At 39.2% G+C, this 18,596-nt stretch overlaps 2 protein-coding genes across 5 annotated transcripts in view; one reads left to right on the forward strand and one right to left on the reverse strand.

Moving 5' to 3' along the window:
• Positions 1-1,756: 1,756 nt before the first annotated feature.
• Positions 1,757-13,545, reverse strand: ak9 (adenylate kinase 9). 2 transcript variants are annotated; one of them, XM_015947354.3, is made up of 33 exons: positions 13,420-13,545; positions 13,232-13,329; positions 13,056-13,119; positions 12,936-12,988; positions 12,779-12,875; positions 12,512-12,621; positions 12,267-12,428; positions 11,818-11,943; positions 10,299-10,373; positions 10,066-10,173; positions 9,724-9,863; positions 9,363-9,658; positions 9,098-9,213; positions 8,885-9,029; positions 8,538-8,684; positions 8,271-8,383; positions 7,983-8,189; positions 7,634-7,897; positions 7,416-7,537; positions 7,108-7,315; positions 5,985-6,050; positions 5,337-5,522; positions 5,011-5,229; positions 4,686-4,902; positions 4,402-4,603; positions 4,114-4,260; positions 3,482-3,699; positions 3,153-3,349; positions 2,887-3,056; positions 2,674-2,772; positions 2,496-2,598; positions 2,301-2,415; positions 1,757-2,127 (listed from the first exon to the last, which is right to left on the reverse strand). In XM_015947354.3, the coding sequence occupies exons 2-33, from the start codon at positions 13,322-13,324 to the stop codon at positions 1,922-1,924; spliced, it is 4,791 nt and encodes a 1,596-aa protein (XP_015802840.3). In that variant the 5' UTR covers positions 13,325-13,329; positions 13,420-13,545; the 3' UTR covers positions 1,757-1,921. The 2 variants fall into 2 exon arrangements, with proteins under 2 accessions (XP_015802840.3, XP_070399408.1); XM_070543307.1 differs by lacking the exons at positions 11,818-11,943; positions 12,267-12,428; positions 12,512-12,621; ... (3 more) ...; positions 13,232-13,329; positions 13,420-13,545 and adding an exon at positions 11,235-11,255.
• A 264-nt stretch (positions 13,546-13,809) lies between these two features.
• fig4a (FIG4 phosphoinositide 5-phosphatase a) overlaps positions 13,810-18,596 on the forward strand; it is a 70,409-nt gene continuing 65,622 nt past the window's right edge. For 2 of the 3 annotated variants that reach the window (XR_011515987.1, XM_054747967.2), the window contains exons 1-2: positions 15,505-15,876; positions 16,650-16,773. Coding sequence is in view for 2 of the 3 variants with exons in the window: in XM_054747967.2 (XP_054603942.2) it covers positions 15,643-15,876; positions 16,650-16,773 (358 nt within the window). In the remaining variant the exon portion in view is untranslated. Of the gene's footprint in view, positions 14,203-15,504; positions 15,877-16,649; positions 16,774-18,596 lie in introns of those variants that run through there. The other variant, XM_015947355.3, reaches the window with a different exon arrangement.

Here is an 18,596-nt window from a genome sequence, read left to right on the forward strand (position 1 = left end):
AAATGAAGTAATCTTTCATCTGCTGCAGTTGGGTGGCCTTCATAAAAAACTGCAGGAAAAAAATAATAAAAAGAGATTAATTGAAATCAATATAGTTTATGCATGGACTCGGGTCATTTGTTTTTTTACCTTGTATTTGCCTCCTTCTCCTTTAGATTGCAGGAAGTGTTTGCTCATCTCTTGTGTGAGAACTGATACTGGATTGTTAACCTTTGGGCCAAAGGAGAAAAACCAACGACCACCTCAGGAACACAAATCTATTCTGCAATCATGCAACACCTGGCCTGGAACTAGTGGCTGACAAAAACCTTAAAATCCTAACTTTTTTTGAAGAGATGCACATCACCATTCGCCCTTCATGACAAAGATCTAAACGGAGATCATATTATGAAGTGAAAGAATCAAGTTATTCTAATCAAACCAGATTTTTTTTATGAGTGACTGTTACGTTCCCCGGTAGTTTGTGTGAAGTATATAGTTGTGTTTTAATTTTATTTACTTTTCATGTCACACAACATGGATCCTCTGAGAAAAAGGACTCTTTGACTGCTGCGGAGTTCAGGACCAGCGGCCTTGTGTGAACTTTGCCCCAAATGACATCAACGGACAGCTCCGGAGCAGAGGCTGCAGCTGAGGCGGATTGGGACTGATTGCGGTTGCCACATGAGGAGGATAAAACGTCGTTGGAACCATTACACGAGGAGCAACTCCTAACCCATGGGTTGACTCCACTCCACGCTCCCTTTCTCTGCTAATTGGTTTGGTCTGCGGACGTCTTGAGAAAGTGCTATCTAAATGAGAGTAGATCTCTGTACTTTTCTGGTCCAAACTGGGGAGAGGATTTGTTTTAAACTTGGTGGTATTTTATAACTAGCTTTAGAATCTTTTTTGTTTTGTTTGTACTAGTTAAAGATAATTTGTGGGTAAAGAAATGCCAGCTATTTTTGTTTTTGTGTGTAATAATTCCTGGTCCCAGCTGTGGGGTTTTTGTTTTTGTTTGTAAATCCTTGTAATAATAATTGAACACAAAGAAAGATAAATTATTATTTTACAACCTGTTTCCTTCCCAAGTCTTTCCCAGTGTCTACCCAGTTGAATGGGCTGGGTTATTATGGAACTAGGATTGGGACAATATTCAGCGTAACTTGTACCAAGTTTTGTAACTTCAAACATGTTTCATCACATGTAACTTTGGATTCGTAACTTGTAACTTTGGATTCGTAACTTGTAATTCTCAATTCGTACTTGTATTCTTGTTTTGTAACAGGAACATTGTATTTTGTACATGTATTTTTTATACAAAGTTACAAGTTACAAATCCAAAGTTACAAGTTACGAATCCAAAGTTACATGTGATGAAACATGTTTGAAGTTACAAAACTTGGTACAAGTTACGCTGAATATTGTCCCAATCCTAGTTCCATAGATTTTCTTAACTAGAGTCGAGAACGTAATAGTGACTTCATGTAATATTAAAGCCATGCTCTGCAACTTTTTCATATCTTTAAATCATTTCTTGAATCAGTGTGTGCTAAAACGACCCATTACAGGATAAATGAAATGTCACTCAAGACTTCCACTGCCACTTGTGGCCAGAATGCCGCACTTGCAACTTAAGAGTGATAATGATAATGATGATGAAACTGAGTGTTTTTCTCACACTATAATTATCAAAATCTATGATTGTTACATGCCAAATTGTCCCACGGGTCATATGTCAGATTATAGTTGACCAATAAAAACAAAGATCCTAAAATAATGCTTCAACCTTTATTTCTGATAACATACACGTTTACACATATTTTATGCAGCTCCAAACTAATGACTTATTAAAGTCACAACAACACTTTTAATGTAAATATTATACCAGCTTCTGAAAAATGCTGGCATATTTTACGAGAAGGAAGGAAAACAAGCGTAGCTACAGGTCGATTTGAGGTCCTAGGGCTTCAAGTGCCAGGAATCTGTTTAGTTTGGCTTCAAAATCTTTGGAGCGTTCGCCTGGAGGCTTGTAGGCCCCTCTCATTTCTGAGCTCAGGTAGGGGATGAGTGCGCAGTCCTCCTCAAACAAGGCAAGCTTCCTTTTGTACATCTGCCGAACATGTTCTGGACTCTTTGGATTAAAAGCTTAAAAGAAAAGTTACACAAAATTTTGATTAAAAAGAAAGAAAGACAGGAAAAACAAAAGCTTTAGAAACAAGATGTTAAATTTGGGGGAATGCAAATCTAAACAATTCATTTAACTGACTCACAATATTTTTTGTGATATTTAATTTAAACCTGCATCATCTATAGCTTACCCTTTAAATGGTAGGCGACATAGATTTCAGCTGATCTCTGTATGCTGAGGAAAGGGAACTTGGGTTTGAAGATCCCAGCAGCTGTCATGGCCTTAATCAGCGGCCGTGCCACTCCCTACAAACTCAAAGAAAACGTTAAACTCTCAACGTGCTGTGCTGCTAATTACAGTTAATGTAACTGTGAGGTGGCATCACCTGTTCCAAGTAGCCCATATTTGGAAGGGAGGTGAGGGAAACAGGCTCACAAACAGGAGGGACTTTAACGGGAAGCTTCTGGTCCCAGTAGGTTTCAGGAATTCTAGAGAATGAGTTAAATCCATTTAATATTTTTTGGAGAAACGGTTTCTATATTTTGATTTTAACTATTAGATACCTCATGAATGTATCCTGTTTCTGTTTGCTCTCACAAATGTAGATTCGCTCTTTGTATTCCACCGCATACTCCAAGCTTCCTTGAATCAGAGCTTCGTATCTATAAAGAAAATTATTTTTTGAGGTTTAACATCTGTATTGGATTTGTGTGTTTTAAAGACACACACAACTGGATGATATTTTCTGAATTATATTAGGTCATTAGACTGAATACCTCTGTTTTCCATCCTTATAAGTAACAGGGCAGAAGCCTTGCATTTCGGCTTGTTGTGGGAACTTGGCTTTCACCTGAGCCTCGGTTAGCTTTCTTGGCAGCAGGTGGGGTTGTGGGAGGGTGTGTGGGCAGTTAGGCGCCACGAACTGATCAGGAGTCGACAGGAACTTCTGTTGTCGGGTGAAAATGTAAAAATGTTGTATATAGTTAGACTTTCCCCCCTTTCTGAATGAAACTGTCATCCGTAACACCTCCAGAACACCTACCTGCAGATGGTTTTGGTCACATAACTTGTAATAATGTGTCCTGTACTCTGCGGCATGAGTCAAGGCTGTATCGTCTGAGAGGTCAACCAGGTGCTGATGCAGAGCCAGACAGACAGGACAGTACTGGCCAAACTCTCCCAGCTGACAGGCCAGCTGTTTGGGTGTGATGCACAACCTGCTGATGCAGGCAGCTCGCCCTGTTAAACAACACAGGGTTAGAAAAATTAAACCCACTCACCCATCATTCCTAACGTTTCACCTTTTGTTGAAATTTAAAGATGCTACACCAACATTTGCTCACCTAAAAATGCAAATGATTTAACACTCACCACTTTGTGTCCTTTCTGTGTAAGACTGCATGCGTTTCACGCTGATGCAGACTTCCTTCAAAATGTTAGTAAAGATCCACCATTTGTTCTTCGAGCCATTAAAGATGAACCAGTTCTGATGCTGCTCTTGGTAGTAGCGCCTCACGTGTTCCACCTCCTCCTTGAAATAGTCAGAGGAGTTGTGGAGGATTTCAGAGCCGTCGTTCTTCAGGTGAGGTCTGTAATGAGGGGGGAGGTGAGCAGGACACATTTTGTTTGAGTTGGCTGTCTTATGGGCCATTCCCATCTGTACCGGGTCGGCCCGGGCCGGGTAGCCCCAGTCGGCCCCAGCCTGGCCCGGTTGATTCCACACATCCTTGTCTTAAGCCCATGTGGGCTGATTCTACCCACCAATCAGAGGCTTGCTCTAATGGAAGGTGTGAATTTGCTGTCAGCAGTGGGTGTGTTGGCCCTGGTCGGCCTGAAGCAGACCCCCTCGAGAAGAGGGCTGAGAATGAGCCTTGGTTGGCCCGGAAAAATACCAGGCCACCCAGATATGTAAACAACCTAAGCTACCCGGCCAGGACCGACCCGGTACAGATGGGAATTGCCCATTATAGTAACAGTTCTTTACTAAAAAACAGATCTCTTACTGTTTGGGCATAGCACTGTCTTCAAGGCGTCTTTTGTTCACCTCCACCTCATCAAGCTCAAGCTCTACTACAATCAAAGGGATGATGCTCTCAGACTCCATTAATTTAGCCTGGCTAAGGGTAACTGGAAAGCCATCCAGAACATACCTGAAATGTGCAGGTTTCATGATCAGCACATGTAAGACTGTGGTACTCTTGTTTAAACATCAAAATGCATTCCAAAGATTTCATGAAGGTAAAATTAAAACAGCCTAAAATGTAATAAATGTAATGGACTGATGATTTTACCCTCGCAAGCTGCAGACTGGATTTAGCAGTGCCACCTTCAGACACTGAATGGCCAGTTCATCAGGTACAGCACGACCCTGCGAGAGGTAGCCTCCTATCTGAACCGCTAGCTCAGTGTGACCCTGATCGTTGAGCACCATATGCATGGCGCTACCGATGGACAGATGAACCAAGCCATACTTTTGAGCGAATGTCTCTGCCACTAAAAAAATAAAAAATTAAAAACTGAAAATGTTAACGTTGAGAATAAAAATATATTCACCTTCAGCTTTTCCGCCTCTTACCTGTTGTTTTTCCAGATTTAGGAGGCCCGAGGACAGCTATTTTTATTGGCAACGCTGGAGGGGGCACAGGCTGCCGAAGGTATTTTAAAGGGTTGAGCATAAATTCATCGAGGTTTTCTTTGGATGCAAAGAAATAGATGAACTGATTGTGGATGAGGGGGTATGTTGTGTTGAGAGGCCATTGCGGAAGCACAGCCGCATCTCTGGTTTTGTACAGCTGCACGTCAGGGTTGCGCATGAATAAAAAAGCACATTAGCTTATTTGCTCAAAACAACACCACAAAGCAGAAAACAAATGTATTGTTGGCGTTCCTGTGGGGCCTACCTGGATGGGGTCCCAGAAGCCAAAGGCACTGTGATTCTTATAGCAGGAGAGCAGCAGCTTGTGTGCAAGGCTGACTGAGATGGGTTGACACGTTTGGAAGAGTGATTCTCTGTTTACCAGCAGAGGCTGGATGCCTCGGAGTAGGAGATGCTGAGGAGTCTCGTGCTGGCGTGATGCACTGATTTTCAATGTGGGTACTTTATATCCCCTGAGAAGTTGCTGTCCAAAAACAACAAATCAAGCCTTTATGATTATAAGAATACTTCACAAAATCTGGACCTGATCTACACCAGTTTAAGAGCCTTAAGGAATTTATGTCTGTGTACCGTCACGCCAGCAATGTTGGTTTCATCTGTTTCAAAACGCTTCTCTATTTTCATCTCCAGCTCCCTCTTTACATCATCGCCTTCCATATCTGCCATCTCTTCTTCCTCTTCAGAGGAAGATTCTTCTGTGTCATCTAAACCTTCATCTTCTTCACTAGAATCTTCCTCCTCTTCTCGTCCTCTAAACTGTTTTGTTGGGCGTAAAGGGGGAAGAAGAAGAACAAGAAAGTATCATTTCTATAGCGCCTCTCAAGATAAAAATCACGAGGTGCTTCACAAAAACAAAAAATGTAAAAATATAAAAAAGAATTTAGAAAATGGTTAAAAATATATTTAAAATGAGCAAAAATAGGCAATTGTGATTAAAAATGTTAAGAAAGAGAGAGTGAACAGGAAAGAGGGAAATCAGTGGATCCTGAGGAAGGTGGAATAGGTGGGGAGAGCAGAATAAAGAGAGAGTGGTGAAGAAGGTCACACAAAATCCAGTTTGAACAAGTGAGTCTTCAGCTGCTTTTTAAAGGAGACCACTGAGTCCACTGATCTCAGGCTTACGGGGAGAGAGTTCCAGAGTCTGGGGGCCACAGCAGCAGATGGGTAGAGGATTAATCAATTCTGACAAAATCTGTTGTTAATGATGAGTTCACTCACCTGTACCCTGGCTTGGTGTTGTTCTTGCCCTTCTCTGAGTTCAGCTCTCTTGGAGATTTTCATTTTCTATATCAAACCAAAAAAAATAGTGTCAAATACTCCTATAATTAACTGGAAGCAAATGAGTTCAAAGGTGTTGAAAACTTGTTTAAGTAAACAACCTTTGTTCCCAGAGCTGTGCTTCTTCTTAATTCTCAGTGCAGATAGGGGGAGTGTGCATTACTTGTATGTGTGCGTGCATGTAGTTACATGTGTGTGTGTGTGTGTGTGTGTGTGTGTGTGTGTGTGTGTGTGTGTGTGTGTGTGTGTGTGAGTGAGCCAAAGTTTTAATCATTGTTGGTCATTCACATGTGAGTTTATGACATGATTGTGTATATAGGTTTTATGGGTTTTACAAATGTGTAATTTGGATGTGTTTTTAGAATTTAGAGATTTTAGTGCCGGCTGCTTCACAATGCTGTCTCGAATTGCCCCTCGGGGACTAATAAAGTTGTCTTGAGTCTTGCGTCTTGAGTCTAGTAGGAATGAATGCCTTGTAAGTCATACTGATGGTAGTGGTGGTGGGTGGGGGGTCAGGATTTGGAGTCTTTTACAATTATATATATATATATATATATATATATATATATATATATATATATATATATATATATATACATATAATTATACATTATTTTTGGCCCATTTCATCTTGAACTGGATACCAGAAATGTGATTTTACCACAGACTTGCAACATGAATGTTTTATCGCCACAAATGAAGGAGCTCTGCTGTGTGGTGGAGCTGCTAATGTTGACGTTTAGCTTCTACTAACTGAAACATTCTCTGCTGTTTTCTGGACGCTAAACCAACAACAACCTTCCCCGTTGCAAGTCAAGATGGGCGAGTCCATGAATGCTAACTGACAGCGTGACGTAGATCTGTCAGGATTTTCAAATTCTAGAGTTTCACCGTCTGTTTCCTATCAGAAGCTAATGCAGGAGATAGGTGTAGGAGACTATTTTTTGTTTAGCCTGCATGAAAAACTCAGAGTGAACTATTATAATCAGAAAAAAATAACTACAACATGGTTTTTCAATGTTCCACACCTTTTAAGTTAACAACAAATGATTTGTTTTGTCACCTGAGTCATTTTTGCCTCATGCCTGAGATTCTGATATCTAAGATGTTGCATACGCCATTTCTCCAGGTCGATTGGGAGCAAGTGCTTTTGGACAGCTGTAACATCAGTTTCCATGACTGCGACAACATCAGGGTAAAGGTGTTTTTCCAACATGAACTTTGCTTGGTTGATATCATGAGGGAAGCCATCCAAAATGAAGCCTGTTGACCTACAAAGCAAAGAACCTCCAGCAGATATAGTCATATTTTCTCCAAAACAAAAGGATTCAGGTTTATCTTTGAGAAAAACAAGCTGAAATGTGTAATTACATGAAAGGCTCTTGTTTCCAGAAAGGTGTGACGATCGTTTGCAAGACCTTGGAACTCAGTGGCGCTCCATCAGATAAGTGGGCTTTGATAGCCAGTTCAGCTCCAGTCATCACCGTCTCCGGCTGTAGACGCAAAAACAAAGATGGGATCTCTTATGAGGATTGGTCAGCTTTTCTAAAAGCTAAGAGAAGGAAAGAGTAAAAAAAATTAAAACTGACCTGAAAGTCTGAACAGTTTTCCATCTCTTTCTGGTCTCCCTTCTTAGATCTCTTCATAGAGGCTTCCAGGAACTCACATCTCTTCTCTATCAGCATTTCCTCATCAGAATAAGTAATTTGTTTCTTTGTCTTGGCTATGATCAGGTTTTGGAGCAGTTGTCTGAAATTTATATAGAACAGCCCCAGCTCATGTGCGACGCATTCACCATGAGCGGACTTCTCTGAGCCTCTGACTCCCAGTAAGAGGACTCGTACGGCAGGAGGCTTAAAACAGGAAGAAAAAAAACACGATGAGGGAATTTCTTCTCATCAAACAGCTTCTTTCTTCCTGTTGTTTTGTCGTTTTTACCTGAAGAGGCTCAGTCTGTGCAGTGAACAGCTCAGGCTTTTGAATGAAGGAACGTCTGGCTGTACTGTCAGAAAAGTAGAAAGTCCTCTCGCGGTACACAGTGGGGTACATATCCATACAAGGCTGCAGGACGTTGTGATGTTTTAAAGCAACAGGGCAGAAATGCTTGGTATCACCTAATAATCTTTTGGTTGTTTGGATGCCTCTCTGTGTTGTAAGAATAAATAAAACACACTTTTCATTTGAAAATCGCTCATTTTTAAGTGCAAGTCTTGCTGATTTACTAACTTCATCTTCATCTTTCAATTCGGCATCATCGTCACTGTGCTCTTCAGCCTCGGCATCCTCATACTCCTGCGGGTCAGTATCAGACAACATTCTGGCCACGTACCTAAAGGGTTCTTGTCGAGATCAAACGTTTCAGCAAAAGACCGGATTAGGTATTTTTTAACAAAATGCGACACTTTAAATAACTTTGCAATTACTTTTAAGAAAACGTAGTAACAAGTAACCGTTAAATAAAGATATGTCTACTTTGGAGGGTTTTACACTCACTTTCCATCTGTTGGATCATCTCTTGTAGCAAGTTCTCAGGGCTTTTGCTCTCAATCTCTAAAATGCAGTGATTGTCCGGTAGAGCCTGCTCCATCCGAGTCCACTTGTTCTCAATCCGCAACTTAAACTCCTTCATCTCGGGGACGCCTGGATAACCAAGTTCAAAATACAAAAACAATAGGACTGTCTCCGAAAGTGAATGACTTCTAGATGTACATTGACTAGTGTCTCTCAGAGAGTTTGAGTAAAATCCCTCCATGTTTTCATGAGACGGCTTGTTGATAGACAGGCAGGACACACACCTGCATGGAAATAGCCAAAAATGTTCTGAAAAAGAAAATGTCTACCTTGATTTCCTTCGTCTCTGAGAATGAAGACTACATCTGGCATTATGTCAGCGTCCCGTAACATTTCAACGTGGGAAGGGTTGTTGGGGAAGTTGTCAAACACCCATCCAGTCTTGGCCTCAGCATCAGAGTCCACCTCCTCTATCTGCAACATCAACTGTTTCCCTCCTTCATTTGTTTTAATAACAATAGCCTAAATGTTGGCTTTCAAACCTCTTTTACGCGTTTCTTCAACACATCAGCAAGCAGATCAAAGAAAGAGGAGCTCCGTTTGACTTTCTCCATGGCATAGAACACCATGGCCTCCACGTCTGGATGATCCTCTGTCACTGATAACAGCACAAAAACATTTGATTCAGGCTCACACCTATAAGACTATCATTTAAAAATACAAATGGAAATGTGTGTGTCCACACACATTAGCTAGAAAAAGACTAATTTTATAGTGACTGCATGTAAATGTGATCACATTTCTCACCATCCTCATTCACGGCCTTTTTGATTTTCTCTATGGCAGCCTGCACTGTCTCCTCTTTGACTTTTGCAAGCATTTCCTGTCGAGCCTTGGCAAACAGCTCCTCCACGTTCACTACCACAGCACCAACGTGCTGAGCTAGAAGCCTACACATGGTGCTCTTCCCAGACTGAGGAGGTCCAATGATGGACACTTTGCAGACGTTTCGGGGCATAGGCGGGAGTAAGTAGCATCTGGGGTTTGTGACAAACTTCATGTAGGCCTCCTGAGATGAAAGGATGTACAGCTTGTCCTGGAAACTAGGGATTTGATATGAGAATTAGACAGATGTTTTCCAGGAAATAAGTTGCTCGATGACACTCACCCTACAGAAAATTCTATGTCGCCAGGAATATTCTTGCCCTCCTTAAGCGCCACAGGACACGTTTGACCCCAGCGGCTCCTTCTCCAGAGAAAGCCAGGGGCCACTGTCCTGGAAGAACACATCGTTTTCAGAAGATGTTCCTGTGGAGGAGAAAAAGTACTGGTTATGTGAATTCTCCATAAAGAGGTTGCAGGGGAAGCAGCATTTAAGCAGAGAGGCCCAGACATCCCTCTCTCCAGCCACTTGGACCAGCTCCTCTGAAGGAATCTTAAGGTGTTCCCAGGCCAGATGCAAAACATGTTAAAGTCAATTATGAAAAAATAAATAAATAAAATAATAGACCTGCTGGTCATTGCTCCCTGACTGTATTTCATCCATCTCGTTGTTGTAGAGCAGCACTGGAACAGGGACACGCTTTATAGCCATAGATTCAAGCAGGGTCATCACAGCCTAAAATGGAAACATAGAAATAAACGTAACTAGTTAACATACAATTTATGTTTACACACTGAAGCGAATACCAGACTAACGCTATGTAAAAACTAAACAAATGGCTTGATGAAGGAAGTATTTACCAGATGGAGCTCTTCAGGTGTTTTGTTTCCATCGAGATGCAACACGTACAGATGCTTTTGCTTTTTCACGTAGTCCTGAGAAAAAAATCATCAGAAACTACTTCAAAATGCAATGATAAATGACCCGCACTTGTATAGCGCCTCTCAGAGTAAGGACTTCAAAGTGCTTTACACTACATCATTCATCCATTCACACACACATTCGCACACTGATGGTGATGAGCTACAGTGTAGCCACAGCTGCCCTGGGGCGCACTGACAGAGGCGAGGCTGTCAGTGAAAATGTATTTATATTTTAAAAAAGCTTTTAGTTTCAGGCTTCATCTTTTAGAAATCTGATGTTTACTATACGATTCTGCTAATACCAAATACAAGACATGCAGCTATGAAACATTTGCATTGTTGTATTTCAGCTTAGAAATATTTTATTGATCTGATGTGTGTTTGATGGCAAATTCTAACTCTAAAAGTTTTGAAAAAAAAAATTAAGAATGATCCAGATTGTTCCACTCTTTGCACAAGGATGTGTATTGGTGAAATCCTGGAGATATGACATATCCTGCTATTTCGCTATATCAATGTTTTCTTACATCCCTACTTTGTACCATGCTTGTTTACAAAATAAAAGTGTTGTAAATCTTCAAAGAGTGACTTGGTAAAAAAAGAAAGTGCAGGGTATTGTCACGATGAGAGCCAGGAGGAGGTTTAGACCCAAAATGCAGAAACACCAGACGACACGAGGCAGGAGCGATTAGTAAAGTAAAGTCCCTTTATTTTGATGGGAACAAAAATAATCCAAGGGCAGGAATCAAACAATGTCCTAAAAATCCTGGAGACCATAGCTTAAAATCCAAAAGGGGCAGGAAGCCAAAAACATAAATCCAAAATCCTAATACATAAAATCCTAGAGACCTAGTACTCCTGTAAAGAGCAGACCTGGAGAAATCCAAAACCAAGAGACCAAGAGAGGGAACGAGGCAACGCTGACAACAAACAATGGACCGACAAAACATCGAGACACAGACAGGGGTTTATACACTGGGGAGGATGAGAGGGAGATGAGCTGCAGGTGTGTGGGGAGAGAAACCAAGTGAAAACAATTAACTAATCGGGGAGGAAACTAACATGACCTAAGAGTAAAACCTAAAGACAAGAAGAGCAGAAAGCATAACTAATATTCTAAGGGGGAGGAAAACCACAAACACCGGTGGGAAAAACACACTAAAGAGACTAAAAAAATGAACAGCTGAAACTAAAGAAAAACACTACAAAAAGAAAAACTACAGGGGCGTGACTAAGGGGTACCACGGGAGCACTGGACCTGGGAGGGAGATACTTGGGGAGGGAAACCTAGAGGGCTGAAGATCTGGGGACAAATGAGGATCACAAGGAGACACATGAGGGAGACGCAGACAAGGACACATGAGGGCGCTAGGAGACACAAAAGGAGAACCTAGAGAGGGATGGAGAACAAAAAGAGACACATGAGGGGAGACGCAGACCGTGACAGGTATCTTACCTCCAATGGTCTTAGAAGTGTTTCCTTGTACTTGTTAATTCTAGTTAAAGCCTCTCTGGGCAGATTTTTGGGCATCCACACCAACTGGTCAATATCATTCATTCCAGTCTTTAGAAGCTCCGCCTCCTTGATAAAAAAACAACAACACATAATTGATTTGGAATTTTATTTTGGGGATTTATTCTTAAGGATGTGTAAATAGTCATATCACTTGCTTTGATTTAAAAACGTCTAATATGAGTATGGTGACACTTTAAATTACATAAATGTAGTAGTCTCTGTTTAAACTGTAGATATGATTTTGTTATTTATTTGAAGGTTTGTACATGGTGAAACTTTGTAGAAACTATTTTATAAATTGTAAAACAAAATCTTAAATTTTAATTAAAGGAGAGAGGCAGAGGCAAAAGACTGAGAATCATAAGGCTACACACTAAGAAGCTGCTCACCTCAAATTCCTGTTCCTCCTCATCATCCACCAACTGGTTTGCATTTCCCTTCTTTACAATGAACTCTTCTTCACGATCCCAGTGATCCCTGCTGTACAGATGCCCCGTCACTGGGTGCTGCTTCAGACTCGACAGTCTTTTGATAAGGTCGTTGTCTGGACACTGGTGAAGGACAGGAAAACTCAAAAATATCTAGATTTGCTCAGATGCAGCTCACAAATATAATTACAGGAAATGAAAATAACCTTGATATAAAAGATGAAATCTGGTGCTGGTTTGAGGTTTTCCATCAATTCAGTCAGATCAGGGATCTTCTTGCATTCCTCGGAAAAAGGAAGCCAACTCAGAACATAACCTGTGCACAGTAAACAAATGATCACTAACAGAACATGTTCCTGCTAAACCTAGCATAATCAAACATCTCTTGTATGTTGAGATGTTTTATTTTTTTATTTAGCACGCCTGACCACAGTAATAAGATATGTTGGATACACTCTGACAGCAGAATTTACCATAATGCTGAACATCAGGTGAGTTGAGTCTGGCAAGCACCAGCTGCAGGACTAAATCTTCGGGTATACATTCCCCCTCCGATAACATGTTCAGGATCTGAAATGGTTCAACAGAAAATTACAATAAAATAATAAAATCAAACCACATTTCACCTACCTGTGTTCCTTCCTTAGTCTTGTCCTTAATGTGTGTCTGGAGCAGGTCAGTATCTGAAAGGTTTTGGAAGCAGAATTTGTTTTGTGCAATAACAAACAAACATTCTAAAGCTATACCTACCGTCAATAAGAACACAGTGCCAAGACGTTGCTATCATTTTGGCTAAGGTGGATTTACCAACACCCTGTGATAGAAAGTGTATACATTATTAATTAAAAATTGGATACTTCACTGTTGGGATAGGAATAAGCTGTAACTTTTTGAAAGTGTGTAGAGTTGTAAATGTAAGAACCTACTGGTTTTCCAAAAACGACGAAGCAGGTGGGTTTTGCCCGAAGGCGATCTCTCTCTGATTCGTCTTCTATTTGGCAGTCTACTAAAGCGTCCATTTTGCCTGTCATATACAACAAAATACTCGATAAAACCTCAGAAATTATTTTCTAAACAGTTGTTAGACAGTTTCACTGACGCAAAAAGTACTCACGTTTAAGTAAAGGTAATCGTTAGTAACCTTTCATCAACACCGGCCTAGTTTTAGCCATCGACATAATATACGTTTAGCATAACGTCTTCACAACTGCCTAACGCAGAATCGTTACCATGGCAACTCAAAACTCCAGGAGCGGAGGGGAACACAATGGAAACGTGTTAGTTTAATAATATGCCTGATAACGTTTTTGGTTGATTTTCATAAGTTTATTGTGTTTATTCTTTAAGTACGAGCACTTATAAACTCACAGAATCTCATATGGAACGAAGAACGTCAACGCAAACGCGAAATGCCAGCATTTTTCTGATGGCGTTAAAAAACAAAAACGTGTGCTTTTTGACCTAGCGAGACACCATATCAGCCGGCACCTCGCTCCTGACAGTCACATGACCGGTTGGCATGAACCTGAATGTTAGTCTAACAGGCGTGAATGGATAGATATCAATTAAAACTTTACTAAATGCGTTCTAAATAGTTTTTTAGCAGCTAGCGGAGATGTTTTATTATAGCTCGAGCTAATTTTTGTTGTTAGTTAAGCTAGCAGGCTAAACTACTGGTGAGTCACTATTAGCTTATTAGCTAGTTTCCTGAATGCTAAATGGCTCACAACTTCCTTTAATTATTATTGTAAAGTTTTGGATTTAAAATTTGGGTACAGTTTACCCAGCCGTTCTTTTGTCTTTAGTTTTTGTTTTGGAAGAATACAGCAGTAAAATGCCTCAGGCAGCGGCTGTCATCAGTGGCATTCAGAGGATGGTTCTGTATGAAACGAGAGCTGTAAGTGCATCATGTTCTTATTTATTGTCATAACAAGAGCAACAGAGAACTAGGACATTACTTTACATTTTTAAAAGACAAACAAACTAAGTAGGTGTCTTTTGATTGGGAAAACACAAAAGTTGAAAATGATCCGAAATAAGGAGAAGTGGACTAAAAATGAATGGAAAAAGAAAAAGGCATTTTGAATAACTGGATAACACATTTCTGCAGAAAAAAAATTAAAAAACATACCGGGCCTGATTGTTTTTACCAAAATGGCATTCAAAGAAATTACTCAGAGCTTGTGACTTTTGCATCCCTTGGTTACTTGAAGATATTTTGAAGTCTGACTTGTTTGTGTGCTTTTGTACGGCTTCCAAAAACTTTATAATGGCAAGCATGAGTATATATATATATATATATATATATATATATATATATATATATATATATATATATATATATATATATATATATATATATATATATATGTATATATATATATATATATATGTATATATATATGTGTGTATATATATATGTGTGTATATATATATGTGTGTATATATATATGTATATATATGTGTGTATATATATATATGTATATATATATGTGTGTATATACATATATGTATATATATATATGTTTATATATATGTGTGTATATATATATGTATATATATATGTGTATATATATATGTGTATATATATATATATATATATATATATATATATATATGTGTATATATATATGTGTGTATATATCTATATATATATATATATATATATATATATATATATATATATTATTGCATACCCAGCAGACCCCTTAACATCTTTTTCAGCTCAAATGCTTTCTTCATAGTTGCCATCGTAGGGTGATTGTTTCTTCTAATCACGTTTTGTAAGCCATCTTCATTCATTTATGTTTACATTGAATCTAATCACTTCTGCGTGTGGAGGGAGAAAGGCATACGTCTGAGCACTTGTCATAAGCACTAGATGGCAGCAAAAGGTTAATATTGAAGTTTTCAATTTAAACATTTTGAGCTCCCTCCCCAAACATATTAAACACACACTTGTGCATTTTTCTTTCTCATTGTTTAAATTGGATGTTGCATAAGCAGAGCAGCCATACATGTTGATTTAAATATGATATCAGTAATTTCATTGGTGTATAAACAAAATGTGTGATCACAGTTAAATAGAATATCTGTCACGGGGATCATTATGATCTGTTTCTTGCTTCTTTCTTACTACACAGTAAATTGATGTGAACTATTACTGGGAAAGAAAAAGACTGTTTGATACTGGGAAGAGCGGAACAGGACAAAAGGCTGTGATGGTTGCAAACTGTACCAATACACGATGCTCTAATTTGACACGTTTTAGTGAACAAAAAATCTCTCATTTTGCAGCCAAGTATGAGATAAAATAATGACATGATAGGAAGGAGGCATGGAAAGGATGCGCCAGTGTCAATCACAATCAACTAAATGCTGTGCTCTAATGTTTTTTGGGCCAACATTCACTGTATTTTTATGCATTGCTTGTATTAATCTGCCATTTTCATCCTCAAAATGTACTTTTCAGAGATATTTCTTGGTAGGGAGCAATCATGCACAGACCAGACATAGAGTGTTAAAGATCGACCGCACAGAATCCAAAGACCTGGTGATAATCGACGATAAGGTAAGCCATGACTTTCCACCAAACCTGGTTCAGTGCTTAACTTTTTACTGTTTATGCTTATGTAATACATTGCAGCACGCCTAAGGGGACATTGTTCAAGCGTTCAGCTAGTCCCGAGTGTGTTGTCCATAAGCACGCTTTCTTTTCTTCCCCGATGCTCATTACAGAGCCCATGAGCGGGAAGTTGATTTGTTTTTCCTTTTGTAGTTCATTATAATATGAATGTGTTTGTTACCATGAAGCATAAATGACTAAAACTGCACCAGTCAGAGCCTTTGGTGCTGTGAATTTACACTGACATCTTTCTTAGAGAATATAATGGATTTTTAAATCTTTTGACTGTACTAGTCAAAAGCAGCAAAGAACAACTTTATAATTGTTTTCTTTATTTAGTTATTTTTTTAAAGACTGTCTCTCTGGATTAAATTAAGCTGTTGAGCCTATAGAGAAAAATGTAAATAATTACATTAAAACCTGCTAATTGATTAGATTGATAAGTTTGCATGGTAGTAGTTTTTAAACACTATTTGATGGAACGATCAAGACTCAAAAGACCAGATAGATGCAGAGCCTTCTTTTCATTCGTGCATTTAAGATGCATCCATGCAATTAATGTTTATTATTTAATAAAAAGGAAAAAAGTAAAGAACTTCAGTTTTTTTGTGTGTGAAAATAAACATTCTGCCGTCCTGAAGACAACACTCAGGGCAGAAAATCCCAGAAACATCTGTTCAATATCTGCAATGCTTAAATTGTGTTTATTTCTTCTGAAGCATGTGTACAACCAGCAAGAGGTGCGGGAGTTGCTTGGCCGTCTGGATCTGGGCAACCGTACCAAAATTGGCCAAAAGGGTGGATCTGGCTTGTCCAAGGCCGTGTCAGCTTATGGTATTGTGGGTGAGTGCAGTTCCCCTACTCGTCTTTCTCCATGGCAAAATAGCTGCCATAACAGTGCATGGCTGTGTGAATAAATAACTCATCTTTGAGAAATTACTTTTACATCTGCATGCGCCGACCTGGTATTTCACCTATTGGAAACAAGCGATGGAAAATGCTGAAATGAAAAGAACACCTGTCTGTACAATGAAGAGCTCTGATGTATCGTACAGTGCTGTAAAAAGTATTCGATCCCTTATGTATTTCTTCTGTTTTTAAGTTTTTGATTCACAAGTTTCAGATCAGCAGAAAAAAAATTATATAAGGAAAAAAATATCGAGTAAATGCAAAATTCACACAAACTATACAAAGCAACCTATATCTATATGGAAAGATAATTCACTCATCTAAAACAAATAATTGGTTGTATAACAATTACAGCTAATGATGCTCTCGCATCACTGTGGAACCAGGCCTTTGTGCAGAATTGTTTTGATTCAACCACATTAGTATTTTCAGCATGAAAACACGAGAAATTCTCCTTCATTAAGTAATCAAGACCTTGAAGCAGCAAAGCCACCCCAGACCATCACACTACCACCACCATGTTAGTGTTGGAATGAATTGTTAGCTTAGCAACAAATGAAATGAAACATACCTCCCAAAAAGGTTCATTATTTTAACCTGATGACTAGAAATGATTTATCTTCTTTTTGTACTTTAAACAAACATATTATGTCATCCAACAGTCATCTAATCATCAGTGAAATTGAAACACATTGGAAAAAATGACTGAGATGCCATTAAAACTTGTGGACAATGTTGCATTCACATGATGACACGGAAGATGCCAGCAACAAAGAAAAACACCTAATTATCTATGTGTTTCAGACAATGGCCCACAGACCTAGTTGAAGCGTTCCTGTTAGCTGTTCCAACGTTTTCTCTCTTTTGATCCAATTTATTGAACACAGATCACACTCATTTTCTCAACGGAGCCTTGCTCTCGTTTTCTAAGTTGACAAAGCGAGGCTTACATGAGCGGTTTGTGTAACAGATCACGTGATTAGCCTCTCCAGTTGTTTATTGTGTGGAGTCTTAAGTGTGACAGCACTGTGAATTTCATACATTCAGTGCATGATCAGCGCTCAAACCCTCGGCTTTTTCACACTAAGTAGACAGAACAAAAGATGTTCCCACAAGTCTTTGCTGCCATTGCAGCAGGACTCCAACTATGTTTCCTAATATTGAGATGTTTCTTTTGCTCTCAGGGATCACAATGTATGCTTTTATTTCCCAGTGAGCCTAATAAATAGAAAGCAAGAGAATAATTTGGATATCCAATTTAACAAAATCATGAATCCACTGAAATGGGTACATTTATGTTTAAATATGAAAAAAAAACCTACAGTTTTTTGTTTTACAAGCTGGTATTAAAATAAGAGTGAGATATAATGTTATCTGAGAAAACCTTCTCTTGGTTCACATGATAAGTATCATCGTTCTGAATTTATTTGTATTCACATTTGGTTTGCAGGTTTTGTCATTCTGACCCATGTCTCGCAGAAAGGAACACTGAATGGAGGCAAACTGTCACCCAGCATCACAACAAACGACACGGGGAGAGTAGCTATTTAAATGGGCCATATCATGAAAAAAATCCACTTTTTGGAGCTTTTTACCATCTGATATTTTCATTTCCTCATCAGAAATACCCCCACATCCTTATTTGTATTTATTTTTTGCTGAATTCGTACATTTCTTGCCTCAGCTTCAATTTTTTTCACATTTAAGTTCCTGCCTGCAAATGGACAAAAGTAGCATCATCAGGCCCTGCTCCTCCA

Source organism: Nothobranchius furzeri, chromosome 2 (assembly GCF_043380555.1).
Source record: "Nothobranchius furzeri strain GRZ-AD chromosome 2, NfurGRZ-RIMD1, whole genome shotgun sequence".
Classification (NCBI taxonomy): domain Eukaryota; kingdom Metazoa; phylum Chordata; class Actinopteri; order Cyprinodontiformes; family Nothobranchiidae; genus Nothobranchius; species Nothobranchius furzeri.